General features: G+C 59.8%; 1 protein-coding gene across 2 annotated transcripts in view; it reads right to left on the bottom strand.

The window, feature by feature from the left end:
• The window catches only part of RORC (RAR related orphan receptor C), a 67,301-nt gene that overhangs the window by 42,761 nt on the left and 870 nt on the right, over positions 1 to 23,670 (bottom strand). Inside the window, exons 1-2 of one of the 2 annotated variants that reach the window (XM_073322963.1) lie at positions 23,002 to 23,058; positions 3,844 to 3,873 (exon numbers count right to left, since the gene is read on the bottom strand). In XM_073322963.1, the coding sequence (XP_073179064.1) occupies positions 3,844 to 3,862 (19 nt within the window). In that variant the 5' untranslated portion in view covers positions 3,863 to 3,873; positions 23,002 to 23,058. Of the gene's footprint in view, positions 1 to 3,843; positions 3,874 to 23,001; positions 23,059 to 23,670 lie in introns of those variants that run through there. The other variant, XM_073322962.1, reaches the window with a different exon arrangement.

Below are 23,670 nucleotides of genomic sequence, written 5' to 3'. Positions count from 1 at the left end.
ATCATCAACTTTGCTCCCAGGGCCCCGGCTTGGCCATGTGGTGAGTCGTTAGCTGCATCAGGCTTGAAGCCGCTACACTGATGGGCAGTGCGGCAGGGTAGGAGGACGTGGAGGCCGGCGGGGCCACGGTGAGCAGCCGTGCGGTTTGTGTGGCGTCTTTCCTCCACCAGTAGAGGAAAAGGTAACCCACGTGTGGCTCAAGCCCCAGGTGCGAGACACACCAGCACCTCAGCTCTGCATCCCGGAGCTGTGCAAGCCTCAGTGACAAAGGGAAAGCCACCCCGACATGAATGGCAGCACTGCATCCGCCCTTTCCACAGCACCCTGCAGCCCAGCACACTTCAGGAACGTGGGGCGTGTCACGGCGCTGGAATGCGGCCACCTCTGGTGTGGAACGTGGGAGCCGTTCAACACAACAGGGTGGGACAAGGGAAACGAGAAGAATTTTGTATGCAAGGGAATATTAGCAGGGCCGACTGGAACGAACCAGGGTTTTATAGACAAGGAGGTTAATGTGGATTTTCCTGGGTGCCAGGCAAATCTACACCGCTATTGGTTCAAATGGGGCAACTAAATACAATCCCAGTCCTTTAAAATCCCTCCAGTTCTCTCCTAGTGAATCACACTGAGCTCCTGGGCCACAGGCTCTTTATATACCAATCCTCTCTGTGCTTCTCAAGCTTCCGCAGCATCGCCGCCTGGCATACACAGCGCACGGATCCTGGCCGGGCCGTGGCACGGTGCAGGTATCAACTCAGCACGTCTAACCCTGGAGCGCCGGCGACACGGGAAACGCCAAGCACTCCCATCAACAGAAGCAGGCACAGTGCTTTCCACTCGCCCTGAGCTTGCCGGCGGACTCCGCAAGGCACCAGATCCGCCATCAGCGAGTCTCAGACAGGGCTGGGAATAGAACTCAGGAGTCCTGACTCATAGTACCCTCTGCTCTAACCACTAGACTGCACTCCTTTCCTACAACCAGGACTAGAACCCAGCAGTCCTGCCGCCCAGCCCTCTTCAGCTGACCGCTAGGCAACGCTGCCTCCCTGATGGTGTGCATTCGAAAGCGTGGCGAAGCTCAGTGCACACCCACTCTGCGCTGGCTGCAGAGGAAGGGCTGGGCAGAGGGAGGGCGCTGGTGCACCTGCCGTGGAAACCCTTGCGGTTTGCCCTGCACCTGCACAGAAAGATTTCCGGACGGTTCACAACCCCGGTGCCAGGGGCCCGATGCATCGGCAGGGTGTGCAGCTCCGGGGGGCACAGACGCCTGCTGTCCCTGAAGAGCAGCAAAGCAGGCCCCGGCCGAGGGGCACCCCATGGCAGTACAAGCCTCCTGAAATACCTAGGCCCTGCAAGAGGTGAGACGGGTGCCCATGGCTCACCGAGTCCTTTGGTCTCTCAGCTCAGAGTCCTTGTCCTGGAGGAGGTGCAGGGAGGGGTCCCCTAGGAGCCAGATGGGAATTGGCCCCCCCTCAGTTCATGAAAGCGGGCTCGAACCAGAGAGGCGGCAGGATCTCCAGCCCCACGACAACCCCCTGCGCCAGCCAGGGCCCTGCTAACGCCCGCCCACACCCACCCCCTCCCAGGCACGACGCAGACACCAACGGAGCCGCGCGGCCCACTGGGAAGGGCTCAGCTGATACAACCCCCACTGCCTTGGCATGGTCCCCATGCCCCCAGCCAGATCCCCCGCCCCTCCCTGGGACCCTCCTGAGGAAGTGGCCTGTGAGGCCCCCCGCCACCAGCTCAGCCCCGGGGCAGCTGTGCTTTGGTTCCCTCCCTGTGGTGAGGTGGGGGGAGGGAGACCAGCCTCTGCAGCAGGTGGGCTGGGGAGAGAACACCCCCCCTCTGGGCTTCCTTCTGCTCCCCCGCCCCCCCAGGAGCGTTCACACCTCGGGACAAGTTAACCACAGCACTGTGAAAACCAAACCTGCCGCTCACCGCAGCGCCTGCCTCTACCTCGCCCCCCCTCCCCACCGTGCACGGCATGGGCTCTGGCTGAGAGGGAGCCCCCAGGCAGAGCCAGGGAGAAACAGGCCCCCCTCCCCTCCCACTGGCAGGCGTAGCTAGGCCCAGCCAGCCGCAGCAGCAGGGGGTTAAACAGGGCAGCCCGCCGAGAAAAGGAAAGGCAGGGGCTGTGCATCTCCAGGACGCCCTGCTGCAGACAGGCGGGCACCCAGACCTGGGGCTTGCCAAGGCAGGGTGGGCTACCCACAGCCCCCTCGTTCCGAATTCACGAGCCTCAGCTGCAGCTCGTCTGTTAGCCCAAAAGCATCAGCCGACTCGACCTCTTTGCATAATCCAGCCACCAGAAGGAGACAGAGCACACCAGACGATACTTTAACGATGGCAACTCCCATGCTTCAGGCCTTCAGGGTCAGGAAGGAATCACAGGGCGGCAACACAGGGCTGGACCCGGGGCCTTTCTGTGCGGCACCAAGCACTGGCTGCTGCTGAGGGGGTTGGCAGGCACAGATGCCAGAGAAATCTGGCATGCAAGAGGCTCGCAAAGCTGATATTGCAAGGACGGTGTTTACCGAGCCATGTTTGGAAATATCCCCAGCGTCCCCGTTTCCGTCGGCCCAGCTGAAGAGACAGGGAGCCGCACTGGAACAGCAAATACAGGAGGAGCTGGGTGTAATATATGCAAGATCTGTCTGCTCCTCTCCTGAGAGCAAGCCGGGGCGGGGGTGTCAGGGTCCTTGGCCTCCATCCTGCTTCTCCCAGCAGCGCCTGCCCGCGCCCCAACATACCGGCTGGTCAAAGCTGGGACAAGGCTGTTCGACCACCTGCTGAAGATCTCACCCCTCCCGGGGCAGGATGGGACAGTCCCTAAAGACGCACGCTCAGTGCTGGCACCCCCTGCGTGCGGAGGAACCCGGGGTGCTCTGGAGCAATGTCCCACGCCGGCTTTGAGTCGCTTGCGTCGGCCAAGCTCATTGCACCTCTCCATTCTCACCACCTGTTCCCAGGGCGCCACCCTCCCCTCCCCTCCCCCCCCCGTGTCAACCCTCACCCTCCCCTTCTCCTGCACCCCATCTTCCCCTCCTCCCTCATGCCAGGAGCTCTGGGTGCCCTCTTCCCCCCATGCCAAGGGCTCTTTATCCCCCATCACCCCCTTCCCCTTAAAACCCTTAACATTTGGCTGTCACGTGACTTTTCAGGGGGGCTGCATCTCGGGAACCCCTGGATCAAATAACGCCCACTTTGGACCAGCAGTCCTGCCCCCCTACCCTGGCGAGGCCCGACAGCAATCCAAGCCAGCCGGTGGGTTTTAGAGCCCTGAGACAAAGCCAGCTGCTAAGTGGTAAGCGAGTTTCAATGGTAACTCTACCCTGCTGTAACAAAGGGTGAACAGACGCCATGAGCCTGTTCCAGGTGTGAGCTGGCTGCATCTACATTGTGAGAAGGGGCCCCAGACTAATATCAACCTGCTATTGAGCTCCTGGGTATTACAAGACTCTATAATTAGTTAACCAACCTCTCCCTTGCTTATTAGCCCTTTATAAACAGAACCATAGTCAGGCGCAAAGAACTGCCCAACTCCTGAGAGTCGGCCAGGTATCCCTGTTCGCAATGTACAGGAGGGAAACTGAGGCACAGTGCAGGTGCCTGGCTTGATTTCAGCAGTATCAGGCTTCCTAGTCCCCTTGCTCAGCCCACTAGACCATGCTGCCTCTGCTACAGCACATCCCCACATGAACCGAGAGGGTCTAAGCTGGGCTTTGCAGATCTCCCTTGTGCCCCATGGACAATTAGGGGCAGGGCCCGCGATCCGCACTGGGGCAGGATGTCTGGCGCAGTGCAAAGGGGGAGAGGCCCGTTGGCAGGAACTGTACTTACAGGTGTGCGTCTTCTTCATGGCGATCGGGCCTGCAACCAAAAGAGAGACGGGGTGAGACGGCAGCTGCACCAGGACCCCTGCAGGCATCCCCCCCAAGAGCCTGCCACCCCTCCCAAATGGCTACTGGAGCGTCATGGGGAAACTGAAGCACCAAGCGGGGCTCCCAGCCCCGCAGAATAGAACCCAGGGGACTGATTACCAGTCCTCCCGGCCCCAAATTCCCCTCAACTAGCCCACTAGCCCCCACTCCCCTCCCATAGCTGGGAACAGAACCCAGGAGTCCTGGCTCTCAGCCTCCCTGCTGTAATCACTAGACCCTCCAGGAGAAACGCTCTACAACCCATTCCCCACCCCAATTTATCCAGCACCTCCCCCTTTCAGTGCAAGTGACCCCTGGGCAAATGCCCCTGGGACATGCCCCATCGCAGACCTTACAGCAGAGACCAATCAAAGCATCTGGGAATGACGCACACACAGCGCTTGGTATGTCAAAACAATATTATTATCGCTGTTTGCACTGGGGTAGCACCGAGGCACCTCATGCGTGAGCCAGGTCCCCACGGTGCTAGGCGCTGTACATTATCGATTAGGTGTATTACGGTAGCACCTAGGCGCCCCAGTCACAAACCAGGTCCCCCTGGTGCCAGGCGCTGTACAAACCCAGAACAAAGACGGCCCCAGCCCCAACGTGCTGACAATCTAAACGCAAGACCAGCCGGACCCAGGCAGCTGGGGGAGCCGGGCTCGCAGCATGGTGGCAGGCCAGCCCCGGCGGAGGAGTTCTGAAGGTGTAAGGAGGGCCGTGCGGGAGGAGATGAGCTCATTGGGCGGACATTCACAGTGACCTCCTCCCGAGAACAGGAGAGAGCGCCAAGGGGCTGGTGAGAGAACGGACCAGGTGGGCGCTGGAGGCTGGGACCGTGGGCTGAGTGGAGGAGGAGCGAATGCAGGACGGCAGGGAGGGAGGGGACAGGATGCCAAGGGGGGGTGAGATGGCAAAGCCCCAGGCTCGGAGTACTGGCTTGCAGCGGCCTGCACGCACCAAGGCCAGAGCAGAGGGGCGGCAGGGGGGTGCTGCAAGATGCCGAGGCGAGCCGAGAGGAAAGACCGGAGCTTTTCATTTTTCAGTGGGAGCCATCGCTTATTGATTGATCTCTCCCCATAAGCACATGCCCAATACCCTGATTAATAACTCAGTGACTGGGTAGGGTTATCAGACGGATTAATAAGTGACTCAGTAATAAACGATGCCGCACTGTTCCAGCGGATCTCAGGAACCCCCTGCATTTACACAGTCGTGAGGGGGCAAGCTTGGGAATCGGGAGACCCGGGTTCAAGTCCCTGCTCTTCCACAGACTTCCTGAGTGGCCTTGGGCAACTCACTTAGCTTCTCTGTGCCTCAGTTTCCCCCTGTACAGTGAAACTAACCACACTGTACTTGCCTCCCGGGGGGCTGCGAGGATGAAGCCATTATAGATTGGGAAGCACTTGGTTGCTAAGATAAGGGGGGGGCAGGTAAGTACCTTAGACAGATGGGGGTGCACAGGAGTGGATGGACAGACAGATGGTGGTGTATGAAGATGGATGGACAGATAGATGGGGTTATAGGTATAGATGGGTAGACAGATGGGGTGTGTGGGGATGGATGGACAGACAGGTGGGGCTGTATGCAGTTGGGCAGATAGACGCTCTCTGTGCCCCAGGGCAGAGACCGCTGCCCCATGGTGGGAACGGGCAGTAACACAGCCATTCTCTGAGTTGATGGACAATGAGCACCAGGTCCCGTTGAGAGCCTTCTGCAAAATTCCCTTTAAGGCCCTTTTTTATTGAAAGGGTCAGCGTTGGCTCAGCCCTTTGGGCTCGTTTTCTCTCAGGGCAGGGCAGAGGAGGACGTAGCGATCGGGGCAGAAATCCTGCTGCCTGCCTGCCCATGTGGGACCGGATGGATTCTGGGGGCACCTGTGAGATGTGGCACCCCCAGGTCTCACATATCTCGCTGGAGGGGCTCCGGGCGCACTACAGAACATGGGGCAGGATCAGCCCCCCGACATGCCCAAGGGCACAACGAATCTGTGGCAAAGTTGGGAATGGAACCCAGGAGTCCTGACGCCCAGGCCCATTGCTCTAACCACTGGACCCCACTCTCTCCCTTTGCGGGACTTGCAGTGGGCACTCCCCGGGGCTCCTGGCAGGGGCTACGCTCTAGGACCTTGCGGGGTCAGTTCTACTTGGAATCACGTGGGGCAGAGCACAACCCTGCCCAGCCTGCCTGCACCCCACAGTACCTGGACCCGGGCAGCACGAAACCTCGTGCCCCCTGGGACTGAGCCAGGGAGACACAGCACCCCCCCCCCGCCCCTCCTCTGCGCTTTGTAAGTTCCTTAGAGAGTTTCCACTTCCCCTCCCACTCCAGGAACCAAGGTACATCCCAGAGCTGGGTGTGTGGCGGTGGGGGAGGTGGTGACTGGGATTGAGGGGGCATCGGCAGATCTAGGGAGCCCACAGCTGGGATACTGGGAGAAACATCTCAATCCTAACCCGCAGCCCCTGCTAGCCCAGCCCTGCTCCCCAGCTCTGCTGCTGCCCCTCTATCCCGACCCACAGCCCCTGCTAGCCCAGCCCTGCTCCCCAGCTCTGCTGCTGCCCCTCTATCCCGACCCACAGCCCCTGCTAGCCCAGCCCTGCTCTGCTGCTGCCCCTCTATCCCCACCCACAGCCCCTGCTAGCCCAGCCCCGCCCCCGCTCTGCCACTGCCCCTCAATCCCGACCCACAGCCCCTGCTAGCCCAGCCCTGCCCCTTCCAGCTCAGTCAGTGCCCCTCAATCCCGACCCGCAGGCTACAACAAAGGGTTAATTGCACCCCCACCCCCCCGAAAGGGAAAATCAATCTGATTAGCTTGCTGAGCGTCCCTGAGTACTCAGCCTGGAGAAAGCCGCACGTTCGCCATGCCACCCTCCTAAGCAGCTTTGCTATTTTCGTTCCTTGCCTTAACCCCCGTGGCTCCGGGGCCATCTCTGCGCAGGGCTGGAGTCGGTACCCCAGGATGGGGCTGGCCGAGTGGAGAGAGCTCCCCCAGGAGGGACTCACCCGGGGCGGGCAGTCGGGGCTGCTAGGTGCACTCAGGGTCCCGTGTGGCCCCTGCTGCAGCCGGGAGAGTCCAGCCCTGTCTTCAGGGGAAGTGGGTCTGGCCTTGGGCCTGGCCCTTTCTCCCCCAAACAGCGGGTGGTTTTGGGGGCTGGAGGGGGCCCTGCCCTACTAGAAGCTGAGACCGTCCCGGCTCGCTGTGCTGAAGCTTGAAGTGGGGACCTCCCTCCCGCCCCCCGATTCACGGCCCTCTCCCCACCTGGGCCATGCTCCCCACTCAAGGGCGGAGACACTTTGCAGCAGCCAGTGCTGTGGCCCATGGGCCTGGGGGAGTAGGGGGCTCTGAGACGGGGCCCAGCACAGACCCTTGTTCCTGGGAACTATCAAGGGGTCTGATCCCCCTCAGGGGAGTAACAGGGGGACCGATCCCCCTCAGGGCGGGTCAGCCATGGCACCGGGCACCTGATGGGCAGAGAATCCCAGAGTCTACTCCTGCAGCTTTTAGTTTATTTCCCTTTTCCAAGCCTCCCACCCCCACAGGCCCAAGCAGAGCTGGCCCAGTTTAAGCCAGCACCCATGGGCCTTTCGCAGTGTGGGTGTGGCGGGCGGGGAGGGGGGGCAGGTTTTGAATTTGTGGCGGGAACCATGGTGCTCTCGTCCCATCAGGCAGCCCAGCCAGCCTCCAATCAGAAGGGCTCAAGCACCGGCCGCATGCGGGGCCGAGAGTTAGTGGCACAAGATAGGGAAGAATTGGAGAAAAATCTCAGGCCGAAAGAGACGAGATTCTCCCCGGCCTTGTACCCCCCTGGGCTGTGGGCTCTGTGGGACAGAGACTGTCTCACTCTGGAGCGTGAGGGGCCTGATCTCAGTCCTGGGGCCTGTAAGGCCCAGTCCTGGGTCCCATCCCTGTGGGGCCCCTGATCTCAGAACTGGAGCCTGTACAATCCCTGGGTTCCTGTGGCGAGCCTGATCTTGGTCTGGGTTTGGGCAGCGCCTGGCACAAAGGGGGACCCCGATCTTGGGGTGAGCAGGTGTGGTGGGTGGGATCTATGCAGCACCTGACACAACTGGGACCCCACTCTAGGTCAGGGCGCAGAACTCAGCACACCGATCCTGGTCGGGGCCCCTAGGCACCCCTGTACTGTCAGCCCCACCCAGGGTCTGGCCCTCTACGCCACCCCGTGCCCACTCAGCTGCCTGCTGCCCCCTGCTGGGTGGGGTTTGAATAAGGGGAAGCAGGGCAGGGCGGGGGAGCGTGGCCCAACCCCCACGCTGGCCTTGCCTGAACTCCCTGCTTACATAACCCAGCTCCTGGGCCTTGGCCGCTTGCCAGCCACACGTGTCTGAGTCACAGCGCAGGGAGGCACCTGAGCAGACATGGGGCCTGGGACCCCTAGCAGCCATCGCCTGCATACCCAGCAGCCACGCTGCCTCCCGATAGCTTTTTATCCCAGTCTGGAGCACATGCTGAGATGCGGCCACCTCTGGGGTGGGGCGCTGGGGCTGTTCATACAGGGATCCCCTGCCCAGCACTGAGATGCAGCCACCTCTGGGGTGAGGAAAAGGGGCTTTACAACAGTCTCACAGCAACGCTACATGAAGCTCAGGGGGGAAGGGGCAGCACTGGGCCCACCCTCTGGCTGAGTGATGGGGATGCCAACCCAACCTGCACTGCAGGAGCCCAGAGGGCGACGCTCTAAGGAGGCTGCCAGGCCCAGACATCCCCCGTGGTGCCCCTTGGCTCGCCAGCTCTCAGCCTGCCCCCCACCGGGCTGGTGATGCGTGGGCTGGTGCCCCGTTTGCTTGCCGAGTGGCCCTGCCATGCAGCCACCCTCTGGGAGCTGACTGGCGGCACCAGCTCTTCCAGGGGAACGCCAGAGGGTTTGTTCCTGACACAAGCGGCCTCACGTCGGCCAGCAGCGCTGCCGGGAGCTCGTGGGCCTGGGCCGGAGCTGCCTGTGGTCGCTGGAACCACGCCTGGGCTGCTGAGGGGAACTGGCCTGGGTGCAATTCCTGCTCCACAGCCCTCTGCAGCCCCTTACCTGGCCTGGCTTTTTACATGCTGGACTGGCAGTTCTGCAGACAACAGGCAAACTTCGTACCGCTCCCCTGCCAACCTGGAGGGACCCCCCCCACCTGGGGTGCTCACTCCCGACGGCCGCTCCAGTCCTTGAGTCACCTCGTGCCTACAAGGTGGGCCGGGGGTGAACTCGCAATCTAGGGATTAAAGGATCTGGCATCTCCCCTCTCCCTCAGTCCCAAGAACCAACACAGGACAGATGCCCCTACTCAGACTGTCAGCTCTTTGGGGCAGGGACCATCTCTGGTCTGGGTTTGTACAGCGCCTAGCACCCTGGGTCCATGCCTGGGGCTCAGCGCAGACAGTAATAATAACGCCTTGCTAGGGGAGTGTAGGGTTCTGTCCCCCCTCCTCTGTCTAAGAGGATAAGAGTCTACTATAGCTACCAGCTAATGGTGTTGCTCCTTTAGCTCCCGGGGTAGAAGATGGTGTTTGTAGCACAGAAGGTTCCAGGGTCATACCCAGCCAGGCTCAGCTGGGATACTGCCAGTAACTGCTGGGAGCCCAAAGCCCTGCCCACATGGCAGAGGGGAAAAAACAGCAGAAATCCATGATCCGAGGTCCCTGCAAAAGCCCACAGAGAACCACATCCCAGGTCACTATAATTTATATTACAGCAGCGCTTAGAAGAGTTGTATCAGGCACTGCAAAAACACACATCAAGACACAGTCCCTGTTCCACCTGAGACCAGGGCCCTGCCGCGCCAGGCGCTGCATAGACACACGGCGAGAGACAGTCCCTGTTCCACCTGAGACCAGGGCCCTGCCGCGCCAGGCGCTGCATAGACACACGGCGAGAGACAGTCCCTGTTCCACCTGAGATCAGGGCTCTGCCGCGCCAGGCGCTGCACAGACACACGGCGAGAGACAGTCCCCGTTTCACCTGAGATCAGGGCTCTGCCGCGCCAGGCGCTGCACAGACACACGGCGAGAGACAGTCCCCGTTCCACCTGAGATCAGGGCTCTGCCGCGCCAGGTGCTGCATAGACACACGGCGAGAGACAGTCCCCGTTCCACCTGAGATCAGGGCTCTGCCGCGCCAGGTGCTGCATAGACACACGGCGAGAGACAGTCCCCGTTCCACCTGAGATCAGGGCTCTGCCGCGCCAGGTGCTGCATAGACACACGGCGAGAGACAGTCCCCGTTCCACCTGAGATCAGGGCTCTGCCGCGCCAGGCGCTGCATAGACACACGGCGAGAGACAGTCCCTGTTCCACCTGAGATCAGGGCCCCATTGTGCCAGGCACTGCAGACACCCAGCGAGAGACAGTCCCGGCCCCACAGAGCTCACAATCTACTACGCAAAGGCAGGCTGATTTCTCCCCATTTTACAGATGGAGGAACTATGCCTGTGAGAGGAAGGGACCTGCCAGGGCTCGTACAAGAAGTCAGCAGCAGAGCCAGGATTCAAACCCATCTCTCTAGAACCCCAGGCCAGGGGCCAGCTACCCTCTCCCCGCCCAGGAGAGCTGCTCCCATGGCGTAATGGTCGGCACTCAGGACTCTGGCTCCTGTGATCTGCACAGGGAGTATCCAGAACCCACAGTCTTGTATAATCTCACACCTAGGCAAACAACACGCCCTCAGTAGGCAGCTATTACATAACGACCGACACACACACCCTGCTGGCTCTCGGTGCTTCGCTGGCACAGGGATCAGAGCTCTCCCTGGGTAGGAGCGGGGAAGTCGGGGATGTGCCAACTGTTGCTCTGCAAGGTGCTGCAGCAGCAGATGGCCGGAAGGGGGGGTGGGACGCAGACCCCAGAGCTGCTTTGCTGGTCCCTCAGCCAAGAGCAGCTCGTTGGACAGCAACCAAGACACTCCTCGGTTCAGATCCAGATGGGCTCTTTCAGCATCTGGATTATTCCTGGTACTGCCTGGTTGTTCGATGGAGGCACAGAAACGCCCCTGCCAAGATCAGGGCCGGGGCCGGGCCGGAAAACGAGAATTCAATTTTGTCAAAACCTCAAAATGAGTAGCATTCAGTTTGATTCCACACGGGGGGGGGGGGGCACAGAGAGCTCTGGGAATCTTCTACAGAACCCCAGGGGGAGACCTCAGAATATCCCATGCCCTAGTGGTTATGGGGGGCAGAAGGCCCAGTCCCTGCTCTGAATCAGGCACAGAAGGGATTTGAATCTGTGTCTTGTACGCTCCAGGGGAGTGCTCTAACCACTAGGCCATTGGCTCTGCTGGGGTCTCCCCCTCCAGAAATTCCACCCCGAACTTGAGAAACCTGCCTAGCAAAAGTTTCATCAAACCCAGTACGTTTCAGCCAACTTCACTTTCAAAAAAATTAGCGTTTTTCAGCCAAAAAACATTTTGTCAAAAAAATTCCCAAACAGCTCCCATCAGCGCACCGTGGTGTCGGGCACTGCAGAGACACACAGCGAGAGACAGTCCCTGCCCCCGCTGAGATCGGGGCCCCGCCGCGCCGGGTGCTGCAGAGACACACAGTGAGAGACAGTCCCTGCCCCAGATGAGATCGGGGCCCCGCCACGCCAGGCGCTGTACAGACACAGCGAGAGACAGTCCCTGCCCAGCTGAGATCAGGGTCCTGTTGTGCCAGGAGCTGCACAGACGCACAATGAGAGACAGTCCCTGCCTCACAGCCTAGACAGACAACGGAAAGATCGCAGATTTCAACCTTGGAGACCTAAACCCAGACGTAGCATTAGCTGCAATGCAGGAGGGCAAATTGGGATGGATGGTGGGGATTTCACACTGCCAAGAAGTGCATGTCCACATCCCTGACACCATCCAGCGAACAGTCGTCATTTGCGCCAGGGCAACCGCCAGTGAGCTGAGAAACCAGCCTGGAAGAATAACGGGGAGCTTTTCAAATGTGAACTGCACCCCACATCACAGCTGGGCAGAGAGAGGGAGTGACTTGCCCAGTATCTTATATTTGTATGGAGTCAGTGGCGGAGTGGGAACCCAGGAGTCCTGCCTCCAACCCCTCTCTGCTCTACCCACTAGTGGCTGCTTCCCTCCAAGTATAACACAGCAGGAGCTGAACTGAGATTAGGGCAGGAACAGCAGAGGAGAATGTGGGTCAGATTGGGGTGCACGGGCAGGTCTGGAAAACAGGGGGCTATGGGTCATGATTGGGGGGCACTGGCAGAGCAGGGGGGTGGGGAGCAGGATTGAGGGACACCGGCAGAGCTGTGGGGGGAACCTTGGGCTGGGATAGCGGGCCGAGGGTCTTCAGGCTGAAGCCTGCCGTTCACCATGTGCAGTGGGGTGTAAACCTGACCCCCGACTGAGCCCACTGCATGGCACCGCCAGGCCAGATGCAGCCTCCTCCAGCCCAACCCTTCCCCGGGCTCTGCTGCGAATTCCTGCCAACATCAAGGAGGACAAAAAACTAACTAAAAACCCTGTAGAGAAATTACTGGGGAGCTGCTAACACCACGTGCCAGTCAGTACGACAACATTCTGCCCCCACACATACCCTCTCCACCCCACTGCCACAGGCTGGATTCTGGCATCCTAGGGCTGGCTGCTGCGTCTGGGCCACCCAGGGAGGGGCGGGGCGGTCCCACGGCCCAGATGTTTGCAATGACACAGCCCAGCTATGCAGCAGTTGCCTTGCTGAGGGCTCCTGGGAAGGCCAAGCGACACTGCTGGTCAATACAAGGTCCCGGTCACCAGCTCTGCGCCCCGAAGCTCAGGGCTATTAGGAGCAGGACTCGGCTGCAGATGGTGAAATTAAAAGCCAGGGACATATGACCCGCCCCAGGCCCCTCTGGTTTGAGGAGGGAATGCTGGGACGGAGGCCTAGGCATATTGCCGGCAGAAAGGGAAGCGGGGTTTTGGGGTTACAGCTCTGGGGTGATTCGGCTTCGATTCCTGGCTCTGCTGCGCACTCCCTTTGGCCAATCGTTTTGTGTCCCCGTCCCCCCGCCCCCAAGCCTCAGTTTCCCCGCCTGTAACACGGGGATCGTGACCCTTCTGCTTGGATGGTGAGCTCTGCGAGGCAGGGCCGTCCATCTAGGCACGACCGCATCCCCTCCACCCCGAGGAGCAGTGTGGGGCCCCTCCGCAAGGGCAGTGTCTCAAGCGACGGCGCTCTCCCGGGGACATGACACCACCGGACGCTCTCGGCATTAGCCTAAAGCCTCATCCTTCGGCAGCCAGTTCTGCTGCCTCCGAGGAAGTGAGCATGGCTCCGATGCTCTTCGATCGGGGCTCCGGAGAGTGACAGGCGACCTGGGAAAGGATACTGCTTAGCCATCACTAACCTCCTGCCTCCCTTACGTCAATGCAATAATCTCCCACCTGCAGAAGCAGATGTGGGAGGGAGTGGAGAACACTTATCTGCCCAGTAAACTCCTTTCCTTTCTCTGAGCTAATTCCCTGCTGCCAAGCGAGAGGGCTGAAAGTAGAAAGGTTTTCGCCAGGCGTCACAAAGCAGCTCGCGGCAAAAATCCCTTTACAAATAGCTCCCCTTTCTCCCCAAGCCGGGCGGCTCAGGGCCGCGCAAGCCGGTGAGAGGGAAGGAGCTAAAGGCAACAGAGCCTGGAGGCCTGGCTGTAAAAGGGGCAGGGAGAGAGGTCTGGTTTGATTTACAATGCAAAGGAAGCACAGGTTCCCAGCACACCCCACCAGGGCAGGAGACACTGCCCACTGAGGGCAAAGGGCTGGTCTACGCAGGGAAACCGACAGGAATAATAATGCAGAGAGCAGCTTTGCAGAGGGGACCCTCTGTTCCGATCCCCCACGCAGGTGAGCCCCCACTGTGAAATGCTCAAGCAACACGTGACACCTTGAACCCATGCACGGGATTGTACTCAGCGCTGATCCCTTCCTGGGGTGAAATCTTGCACCCACAATGTCCCCTCTTGGAACCCATCCCACCGACTCACCCGCGATGGGACATGTCTGACTACAGCATTCTGCCCTCCTACCCCACCATTGGATGGAGGATGAACCAGAATTTGGCAGACAGGAACTTTGCGAATCTCACAATCCCCCCCAGGAATATGGTCACAGATGGGGAAACTGAGGCACAGAACAATAGAGTGACTTGAGTGGCAGAGGCAGAACTAGAGCACATGCGCCTTGACTCCTGGCCCCTGTGCCCGTGACCTAGGCATGCTCCATCCCTGGACTGCAGACTTCTCTTTTCAGATCTGGGTGCAGAGTGAGGCCTAGTGGTTACAGCAGGGGACTGGGAGCCAGGACTCCTTGGTTCTATTCTCAGCCCCACCCCTCAGTTTTCTTTTCTGTGAAATGGGCATTAAAGAATGGACCTCCTTTCTCGGGGGCCGTGAGGCCGCAATCTCTAACGTTATCCAGTGCTGTAAATTCCTAAGGGGGCAGGTGCCCGGGGAGGGTGGAGTGGGACAGTCAAGGGGGGCTGCCCTTTCCCCAAACCTCCCCTGCTTTGCTTGCCACCCGTACAGCACTTGCCAGTAGCTCCTGGAGGCGCTATTCCAGAGGTGCTGCCGTGGCCCGCCAGGGCTTTTACAGCCAACATTTCCATGGCAGCTTTCCCCGCATTCCATGGCGCTGACTCAGCTGCTCCTGGTTGGGAACATCACAGCCTCCCTGTTCCCCAAACGGCCGGCACCCCGCCGGGACACCACGCTGGGCGACTCTCCAAAGCCAGCACACCCTCATTCCCCAAGCCGCCCCTGCTGGTCTGACTGGATCTTTGCTTCCCGGGCCTGTTGCTGTGGGCTGGTAAAGAGCGACTGGGTCCCACCCCAGAGCTGGCTGTTATTTCAGCTGGACGAAGCGACAGCCCCCTGGCACAAAGAGCCTCTCAGTGCAAAGCAAACAGGGCTGGAACGGCCCCGCACGGAGGGTTACGACTTGGCAAGCAGAGGCCCCTCTCCCCGCATGCTCACACACACATTGATCTGCTCCTCAGGGGGAAATGCCCAATAGCTACGCAGCCAAGGGTTTAACAAGTCCTTTACAAAGAGAAATTAACCCGCTTAAATCAAAACTGGCTGCTTTTCTAAAAGCTCTGTTCTAGTTCAAAGAGGAATTAATTCAGGGCAGTTCTCGGGCTGGTTATCATTCAGGAGGTCAGACGAGATGGTCACTGCTCCAGGTCCCTGCTGGCCTTGGAATTTATGAATCTAAGCTAAGCGCTGCTCTGTTCTACAGAAGGGGAAACTGAGGCACGGAGAGACATGACTTCCCTTGTATTACACTGCAAACCAGTGGCAGAGCTGGGAATAGGACCCAGGAGTCCTGGCTCCCATTCCCTCTGCTCCAAGCCCTAGACCGGGGTGGCCAGCCTGAGCCTGAGAAGGAGCCAGAATTTACCAATGTTCATTTCCAAAGAGCCACAGTAATATGTCAGCAGCCCCCCCATCAGATCCCCTGGCTCCAAGCACCTCCTGCCCACCTGCAGCCTATCAGTGCCTCTCCCTCCCTCCTGATCAGCTGTTTCCTGGCATGCAGGAGGCTCTGGGGGGTAGGAGTGAGGGCATGGCTGGCTCAGGGGAGGGGGCAGGAAGGAGTGGAGTGGGGGCAGGGCCCGTGGCAGAGCCAGGAGTTGAGCAGTGAGCACCCCCTCCACATTGGAAAGTTGGAGCTTGTAGCTCCAGCCCCGGAGTCGGTGCCAAGACAAGGAGCCGAATGTTAACTTCTGAAGAGCCGAATAGGGCTCCGGAGCCACAGGTTGGCCACGCCACCCCTGCCCCAGACCATATATTCTCTGAGAGGTGAGAAAGGGACCCAGGAGTTCTAACCCTCCAGCCCTCCTTCCTTTAACTCATTAATCCCCTCCGAGTGCTGAGAACAGGACCCAGGAGTCCTGACTCCCAGGACCCCCACCCCCCTCCAACCACTAGACCCCACTCCCCTGCTTGGACACCATGCCAAACCCAACTCTGAGGCAAGGCAACTGAAATCCCCAGGGAGGCGTTTGGCCCAGCACAGCTGGATCTGAGGGGGGGACCCATGGAAGGTGGCTCACGGGTGGCAAAGGGCATTGTGGGAGCAGGCGAGGGTGGGATGGGGGAAGCGGGGCAGAGCTGAGTGGCGGGGTGGGGGCTTCTGGAGTGCTAAACCCCAGCTGGCAGGTGCATTCTGCCCCGCTCCCCAGCAGCCTCCTGGTGACATAACCTGGCCGGGCCAGCTTGGGCACCGGGCTCCTCCAGTGGGCCAGTGGCAATGGAGACATGATCCCAGACGGCAGCAGGAAGACCCTGACCCCAGCGGATCTCTGCGGGTTCCCTGGCGCCGCGCGAGCCCCTCTGCTTGCCAGGCCCACGCCCGTCACCAGTCCCTGCCCATCGGCCTGCACCGTGCCCCACGCAGCGTTTGCCTTCCACGCAGCGCCCGCCTGCACCCGTGCAGCAAGCGAACCCACGCAATGCCCGCCTGCCAGCCCATCCCTGCCACAGCATGGCACCAAGACAGAAATACCAGAATGCCACTATTCAAAGGCATTGTCCGCCCACACCTGCAATACTGCGGGCAGTTCTGGTCACGCATTGGCCACGGGCAGGAGACAGGACATGGGCTAGATGGACCATTGCTCTGACCCAGTGTGGCCGTTCTTATGTTCACCAGCCCGCACCCCGTACAGCAACTGTCCGCCAGGCCCCCACACAGCACTCGCCTGCCAGCCTGCACCCCACGCAGCAGCAAGCCACACAGCACCCACCCACAATGCCCGCACCCACCTGCCGACCCACGGCCCCACGCAGCAACAACACACTCTGCCCCCATGCCGCACCCATGCCATGCACAGCACCCACCGGTAGCCCCATCTGCCAGTTCACATTCCTGCCAGCGCCTGTGCCCGCATGGCGTCTGCCCATGCCCAGCGCCGCTCAGCACCTACCTGCTGGCCTGTGCCCCACGTGGCATTCACCATGCCCTTATGCAGATCCCACGTCATGCCCAGCATGTACCCAGAAGCCCTCAAAAAGGACAGCACCTGCCAACCACTTCACGCTCCTGTGCCAAGCACAGCACCCAACCACCCGCTGCCCCACCCCAGCATCGTGGGATCCAAGCACCCTGCCAGTCTCTCCTCCACACCTCCCACCCCGACACCGGCCACTTTTTGCCAGCCCGTCGCTGTGGGGCGTAAGAGCCTTCTCCTCCGCATCCAACTCCCCTCTCCAAAACTCCACGTCGCTCTGAGAATCGGCTGAAGGCACCCCTGCCCTCATCGGCCTGTGACTTGTGAATTCTCCCCCTTGGCTGCTATTCACTAGCCCTACGGGCAAGGGGCCGGGGGGCAGGTGTGGGGAGGAGACTGTACCAGCAGGACAGAGACTAGCCAGCACTGGAGGGGGCACAAATCCATCTAAGCCAGCCGCAGCAAGCGCGACTCCCATGGGAACGGATGGGAGGGCTCCCACTGGCTCGCATGGGGGCTTAGATCTGATGGAGGGACCCTTCATTCCTTGGGGCAGGGACCAGCCTTTTGTCCCGGGCTTGTACAGCCCCTAGCACGAGCTGAGTCACAGATAACTGAGTGAGACAAGGCTAAAGGGAGCGAGAAGCAAAGCATCGGCATCCCATACTAGGAGCAGCCAAAGCAGCATCTGCATAGAGGGTCAGATTGCAGCCTGTCGTACCAGCACGGTGAGATCTCTAGGCATGACGCCAACAGGTGCTTGACCTCCTTCCACACTGGGGTCCCCATTGCCATACTGGGACCCCAGGCCAGGTGGTCCCTTGCCACTTTAGCAACCCCCTCCCCATGTGAAGAACCTCTTTGATTACACCACATTCTTTATTTTAACTTGCTCTGATAGTTTATGAGCCACTATCCCACTACTGCCACCACTCCTAAACACCCCCTGGAGTTCTCCACTGTGAACTGCACCCACTCATGCCAGGAGATGCTATCTCTCCATCTCAGCCCCCAGGGGTGCCAGGGTACTTGCGGATCCCCTCTCTGTGGGACGAAGGCACAAGGGGGTTCTTGGGCCTGAAAGATGGAAGGAGCTGGTCTCTGCCCTTTCCAGATATCCTGAGTCTGATGCCGGGGCCCAGCCTAATGCTAAAATGCAGAAGCCCCTTGCCCCTGCAGCTGGGGGGCTGGAAAGGCCGGGGGAGGATGTCCCCCTCGTACGAAGGAAAACAAAGAGCTCCGTCTGCCAGAGGCGCCCACACGTTGACTGCAACAGGCCGCCCGGTGGGCATGGGCTGCTCCGGCCCAGATTCACACCAATTAAAGGCGGCGCGAAGCCTAGAATGCTGGAAGAGGCGCACAGAAGGCAGCAAGGGCCGCTCTGCAGTAGCAGCCGGGGGGCGCAGCTCCCCCCACGTTCGCTAGCCTGGGGTGCCTCGGACAAGGCACCTGGCTGAGCTGGGCCAGCGTAGCCCCGGTGGGGCTGGTCATCGCTAGCGGCGCTGGCCAAATCTGGATTGACTAGCAGGGACGGAGAGAGGGGTGCAGACACTCGGCAGCTGCAGGCTGAAGTAGGGCTGGCAAGGCTGGAGCAGAGCAGGGGCCCATCTCGCCCAATGGGCGGCTCTCCCCGGCAAAGAGGGAGCGTGCAGATGGGCCCAATCCTGCCAAATGCCCTCCATGGATTGGGGGAGCGCTGCACTTGGCAGGATCGGGTCCCTGGGGCTGCCTGCGTCTTCTCCCACCTCAGCTAGGCCCCAGCTGCGGAAACGGGGGTGACCCCCGGGTGGGGATTACCAAGGGATTATGCAGCAGGCAGGGTTGAGCGCCATGAGCCGGCTTTGCCCCACGCCACAGCCAGTGCATTAACATAATTAGCTTACATCCCTCCAGTTAAAAATAAAAGCGGGTGGGGGGTGCATGAGTACGTGCAGTTTGCAAGGGACGGTGCCACTCTCACCGGCCCAGTCTGTGAAGCAAGCCATCAAAATCAGCCTCAAGGGGTCTGGGGGTACCCCTCCGTTTCCACCGGGGCATTATTAGGTGCATTACAGTAGCACCAGCGCGGCCCACCGCGCCAGGCGCTGTACAGACACAGAGCAAGAGGCAGTCCCGGGCATTATTAGGTGCATTACAGTAGCACCAGTGCGGCCCACTGCGCCAGGCCCTGTACAGACACAGAGCAAGAGGCAGTCCCGAAGAGCTGACAGTCTAAACGGACAGAGGGTGGGAGGGGAAACTGAGGCACAGAGGGAAGTAATTTGCCTGTGCAGGGAACAGAACCCAGGTCCCACACGTCAGTGTCTGAGCCACTCAGTCATGCTGGCATCAACCACATTGGCTCTTTCCTGGCTGCAAATTTTGCGGCATGGCCCAAAGCCGGGTCCTCTGTCCCTCCCAGGGCGACACTGGAAGCCGAGCTACAGAGATGAGGGATGGGGGCACGGATCAGTCACCGAGGTTTATGCCAGGGATCCCTGCTGAAACAAAGCCATGGGAAAATGGTGATCCCATGGGAGGGCGATGCCCAGGCTTCTGTGCTGGGCTGACCCCACCCTGAGTATTGCATGGGATGAGAAACAGAGGCACCTCCCTAGCAAATTCCCTAGTGGTATGTGCCACTGTGTATCCCAGAGGTGGCTACAGACGCCCTCGCTAGTAATCGCACCTGACACATGCTCTCGGCCAGCTGACCGGTCCTCGCTGCTACTCACAACATCAATTAGCTCTTATATAACACGGCGTTATTAATACGATGCTGCAGTGCCTTTCATCCAGGCTGCATTATGCTGCTTGTAAAATTTGCTTGGCCGGTATTGTTATGACCTTCCTACAGATGGGGAAACTGAGACACAGTCCCAGCGTCTCTTGGCAAGCCAACAGTAGAGCTGGGATTAGAACCCAGGACTCTGGACTCCCAAACCCCGCCCTGCTCTAACCACTAGACCACACTCTGCTCCCCGAGCAGAGAATATGACCTGACTCCCAATCCTCCCCGCTCTAACCGCTTTACCTCCTTCTGTGTAAATACAACCAGCCTAGGATCCAAGAGCAGCTAACCTTAGTCCACAGGTGTCTGCTGGGCTCCCCAAGGGCTCAGGGCGTTCATACACCAAAGCCTCTGCCCTGAGGAGATCTGTGCACCCTGGATGCTCTGTTCTCCCAATGGGAAAGGGGCTTCATCCCTCTGATGCTTTTATAACAATCGCCCCGACACCCCACCCCGGCTTGAACCCAGAGTCTCCAACACAGCCACCCAGGCCCCTCTGTCACTGGGACTGCAGGAGGAACTCCATCCCCCGGCAGCAGTAGGCTATTATGCATTAGCAGACCAGCCACCAGAGGGGGACGCAAGGCAGGCTTTTCTACTTCCCCCAGGAGAGGTCCGGGCCCTGCGGAGGGAGAGGACAAGGGAGGTGTTAGGCTCAGGGTTTCATGGTTACTTGAATCTCTCATTGGCCGGGATCTATCTGTGGTCACTTGCCTGGCCCCCATGACATAGTATTTGAGCACCACACACTGTCAACATATTTATCCTCAGTGCCCCCATGTGAGGCCAGAGTATCAACCTCACTGGGGAAACTGAGGCACAGAGCGACTAAGTGACGAGTCCCGGGTCACACAGGGAGTCTGTGGAATCAAACCAAGTCCTAGGCTAGCGTGCTAACCACTGGATCATCCTGCCCCTCCAGTAACATGTTCACATCCCAGTTGGGGCTTGGTCCCCTGGCTGGGCACTGAACAGCTATGGCAATATCCCTCCACCACAGCCCCCACCAGCGTGCGGGCACCTACCCTGCCAGCGCCGGCCCTTTCCAAGGAGACACACACACCCAAAGGGAAACCAAGAGCCTCGTCTGCATGACAGCAACTCACCCGGCGTTAGGCAACAGCAGCCTCTGCCAGTAACCCCGGCACCTCCCAGTGCATCCACCACTGTCCACCTGCTGCTCCTGCATGGCGGCATTAGCCGGAGCCCTGGGGGCTAGCACATGTACCAGAACACTTGGACGTCTGCTAGCGTTGCCTTCCGAGATCCCCGGGCACTTCACCAGCCTTCACTTAGCCTCACGACACAGCCTCTACCCTCCCGGACAGCGACAAAGGGAAGTAGTAAACTGAGGCACAGAGAAATCACTTGCTCAAGCCCCACAGAGAGTGGAAGAGTTGGGGAAAAGAACCCAGGAGTCCTGACCCCCCAGCTCCCCCTTTGCTCTATCATAAGGTCACCCTTTCTCCCAGGGCCAGGGATAGAACCCAGGAGTCCTGCCTTCCAGTCTCTGCCCAATTCTGTCCACTGGAGCTTCCTCCCTCCCTCCCACAACCAGCACAGAACCTAGCAGCCCTAACACACAATCACCAGAACACACTCCCCAGGCCAGTGCTCAGAACAGAACCAAAGATTCCTACAACCCAGTCCACCGCTCCAACCGCTAGACCCCGCTCTCTTCCCAGCGCCCAGAGGTCCCAACGCTCAGCCCTTTGACCACACTCCCCCTTCTCAGCTCCCGGATGGGGTCACACAGCTATGGTGCTGTGTCCCTAGATCTAGCCACTAGACAACACTGCTGCCTGCACTTAAAGCAGGTCTATAACGGGATGCAGGAGAGTGAAGAAGCACTGATTTTAGCCCTGGTAGCACTGACTCAGTGGGGAAACTGAGGCACAGAGGCTAAGTGACTTGCCCGGCTGCACAGCAGGGAAGTGAACCCAGGTCTCCCAAATGGCCGGGGCCGTAACCACTAAGCCATCCTGCCTCTCCAGGATTTCACTCAGAGCCCAGCCAGGGTTTGGTCCCCCCCACCCCAGGCCTAGCAATATCCCTCCACCCCAGTTTTCTGGGATCGGGGTGGCGTTGCCTGTAAACCTGCCTGGGACCTATGGTCCCTCCTCACAGCTCGGAGTCAAGCAATAGGCCACCAAGGAAAACGCCCCGCAGGGCCCTTGCCTATCCCAGCCCCTCGCTCTGTCCTCTGCACAGGGGAAGCATCTGTTGTCACAGGTGCCTGCAGCAGGGAGTTTGCAAGCATCAGGCAAAATTCTGCAAGCCGTTCCCCCCGTCCGGCATCCCTGGCCCCCCAGCGTGCTGGGCTCTGTGCCCCCCGAGGACAGCAGGTGGTGGGGCTAGTCATGCGGAAGGCGATTAAGAAGCCTCCCTCTAAAAGGCAGAGGAGCCAAGAACAGTAACTCGAAAACCGGACAGGCCGCCACAAGATCTATATTCACGGCGCAGAAATGAGCTTATGGTCAGACGCTCCCTGGTCTAGCACCATGCCGCAGCTACCGTGCAAATCACTTGCTGAAGGCTCTGGACAGAAGCAGCTGATGTTGTTTACAACTTGGGGAGAAAAGAAGAGGGAGGGAACAGCACAACCTGGAGAGACCTGAACTGTTAAAAAAAATATCCGCAGGGACTTTACACCTCTCGGAACCTCCCGGCAAAAGGAAACCTTATGAGATGGATTACGGCAGCACCTAGGAGGGTCCCAGCTGAGATCAGGTCTCCTTTGAGAAACCATCCCTATCCCACAGAGATCACACGTAAACAGGCCAGACAAAGGAAGAGTCATTGTCCCCACTGTGCAGATGGGGAAACTGAGGCCCAGAGAGGGGAAGGAATGGAACTAATCTCTCCTGCTGTAGGAGAGTGTCTTCCTCATCCTCCCTCCCTAAGCAAGAGAGTAAGACACAGAGCCCCGCTACCACCCGACTAGAGGACACGCTCCCTTCTGGCTGAGCAGTATAGGGCACATGACACACAATTGCACAGTTCTGATCCCTGTTGGCAGAGGGCAATGTTGCATTAGAACACGTACACTGCAGCACCCAGGGAAGGGTCCTGGCTAGCACAGCTCTACAGCTGATGCACCAGGCGGGCAGAGGGGCACGGGAATAAAGCAAAACCAAGTCACAGCACACAGAATAAACAACACTAGGCCAGAGACCAGGTTGCCAAGTCAGCAAAATGGGACAGGACAAAGTGGAGCAAGAGGGAAAAAACTTCCCCCACCCATCTAGGTACCCCTGGCAGAGGGATCAGCCCCTGGGTCCTTGGCCAGGCTGGGAAGTGCATGCAGGGTGATCCCTTCAAGCCATCCATCACAGCCAGATGTGGTCCCAGTTTCCTTGCAGCACTCCCCCACTCCCATGCACCTACCAGCGTGATGCCTGCAGCGCTGCTCGGCCCACCTCCCCTGACAGCTGCCACCGATGCCCACAGTGCCCTGCTGACACCCGCTGGGTGCCATGATGCCCATGGGCCTCTGCCTGCCCCTTCCAGGGACGCCCCCTGCTGGCACTGCTCTCCAGCTTCCCTTGCTGCTCTGCCAGCCACCATGACGTCCACTGGCCCCCGCTGCTCCCCCTTGCTAACTGCCCCTCACCACTCACTGCCCTCACCAGTCATACCCCCTTACCACCCCCCTGTCCGCCCTGACAGCTGCCCCCGATACACACCGTTCCCTCCTGACAGCTGCCCCCGATACCTCCTGCTCCCTCCTGACAGCTGCCCCAATACCCCCTGCTCCCTCCTGACACCCCCCGCTCCTCCTTCCTAACTGCCCCTCACCAGTCATACCCCCTTACCAACCCCACATTCCCTGCTGACTGCTGCCCCCAATACCCCCCGCTCCCTCCCGACAGCTGCCCCAATACCCCCCCGCTCTCTCCTAACAGGTGGCCCCGATACCCCCCCATTCCACTTCACCAACTGCCCCGACATCTCCCGCTCCCCTTCCTAACTGCCCCTCACTCCCCACTGCCCTCACCAGCCATTGCCCCTTCCCACCCCCTGTCCCCCCGTGACAGCTGCCCCGATACCCCCCTG

Source organism: Lepidochelys kempii, chromosome 24 (genome assembly GCF_965140265.1).
Source record: "Lepidochelys kempii isolate rLepKem1 chromosome 24, rLepKem1.hap2, whole genome shotgun sequence".
Classification (NCBI taxonomy): Eukaryota; Metazoa; Chordata; order Testudines; family Cheloniidae; genus Lepidochelys; species Lepidochelys kempii.
This window is presented reverse-complemented; position numbering and strand designations above follow the sequence as displayed.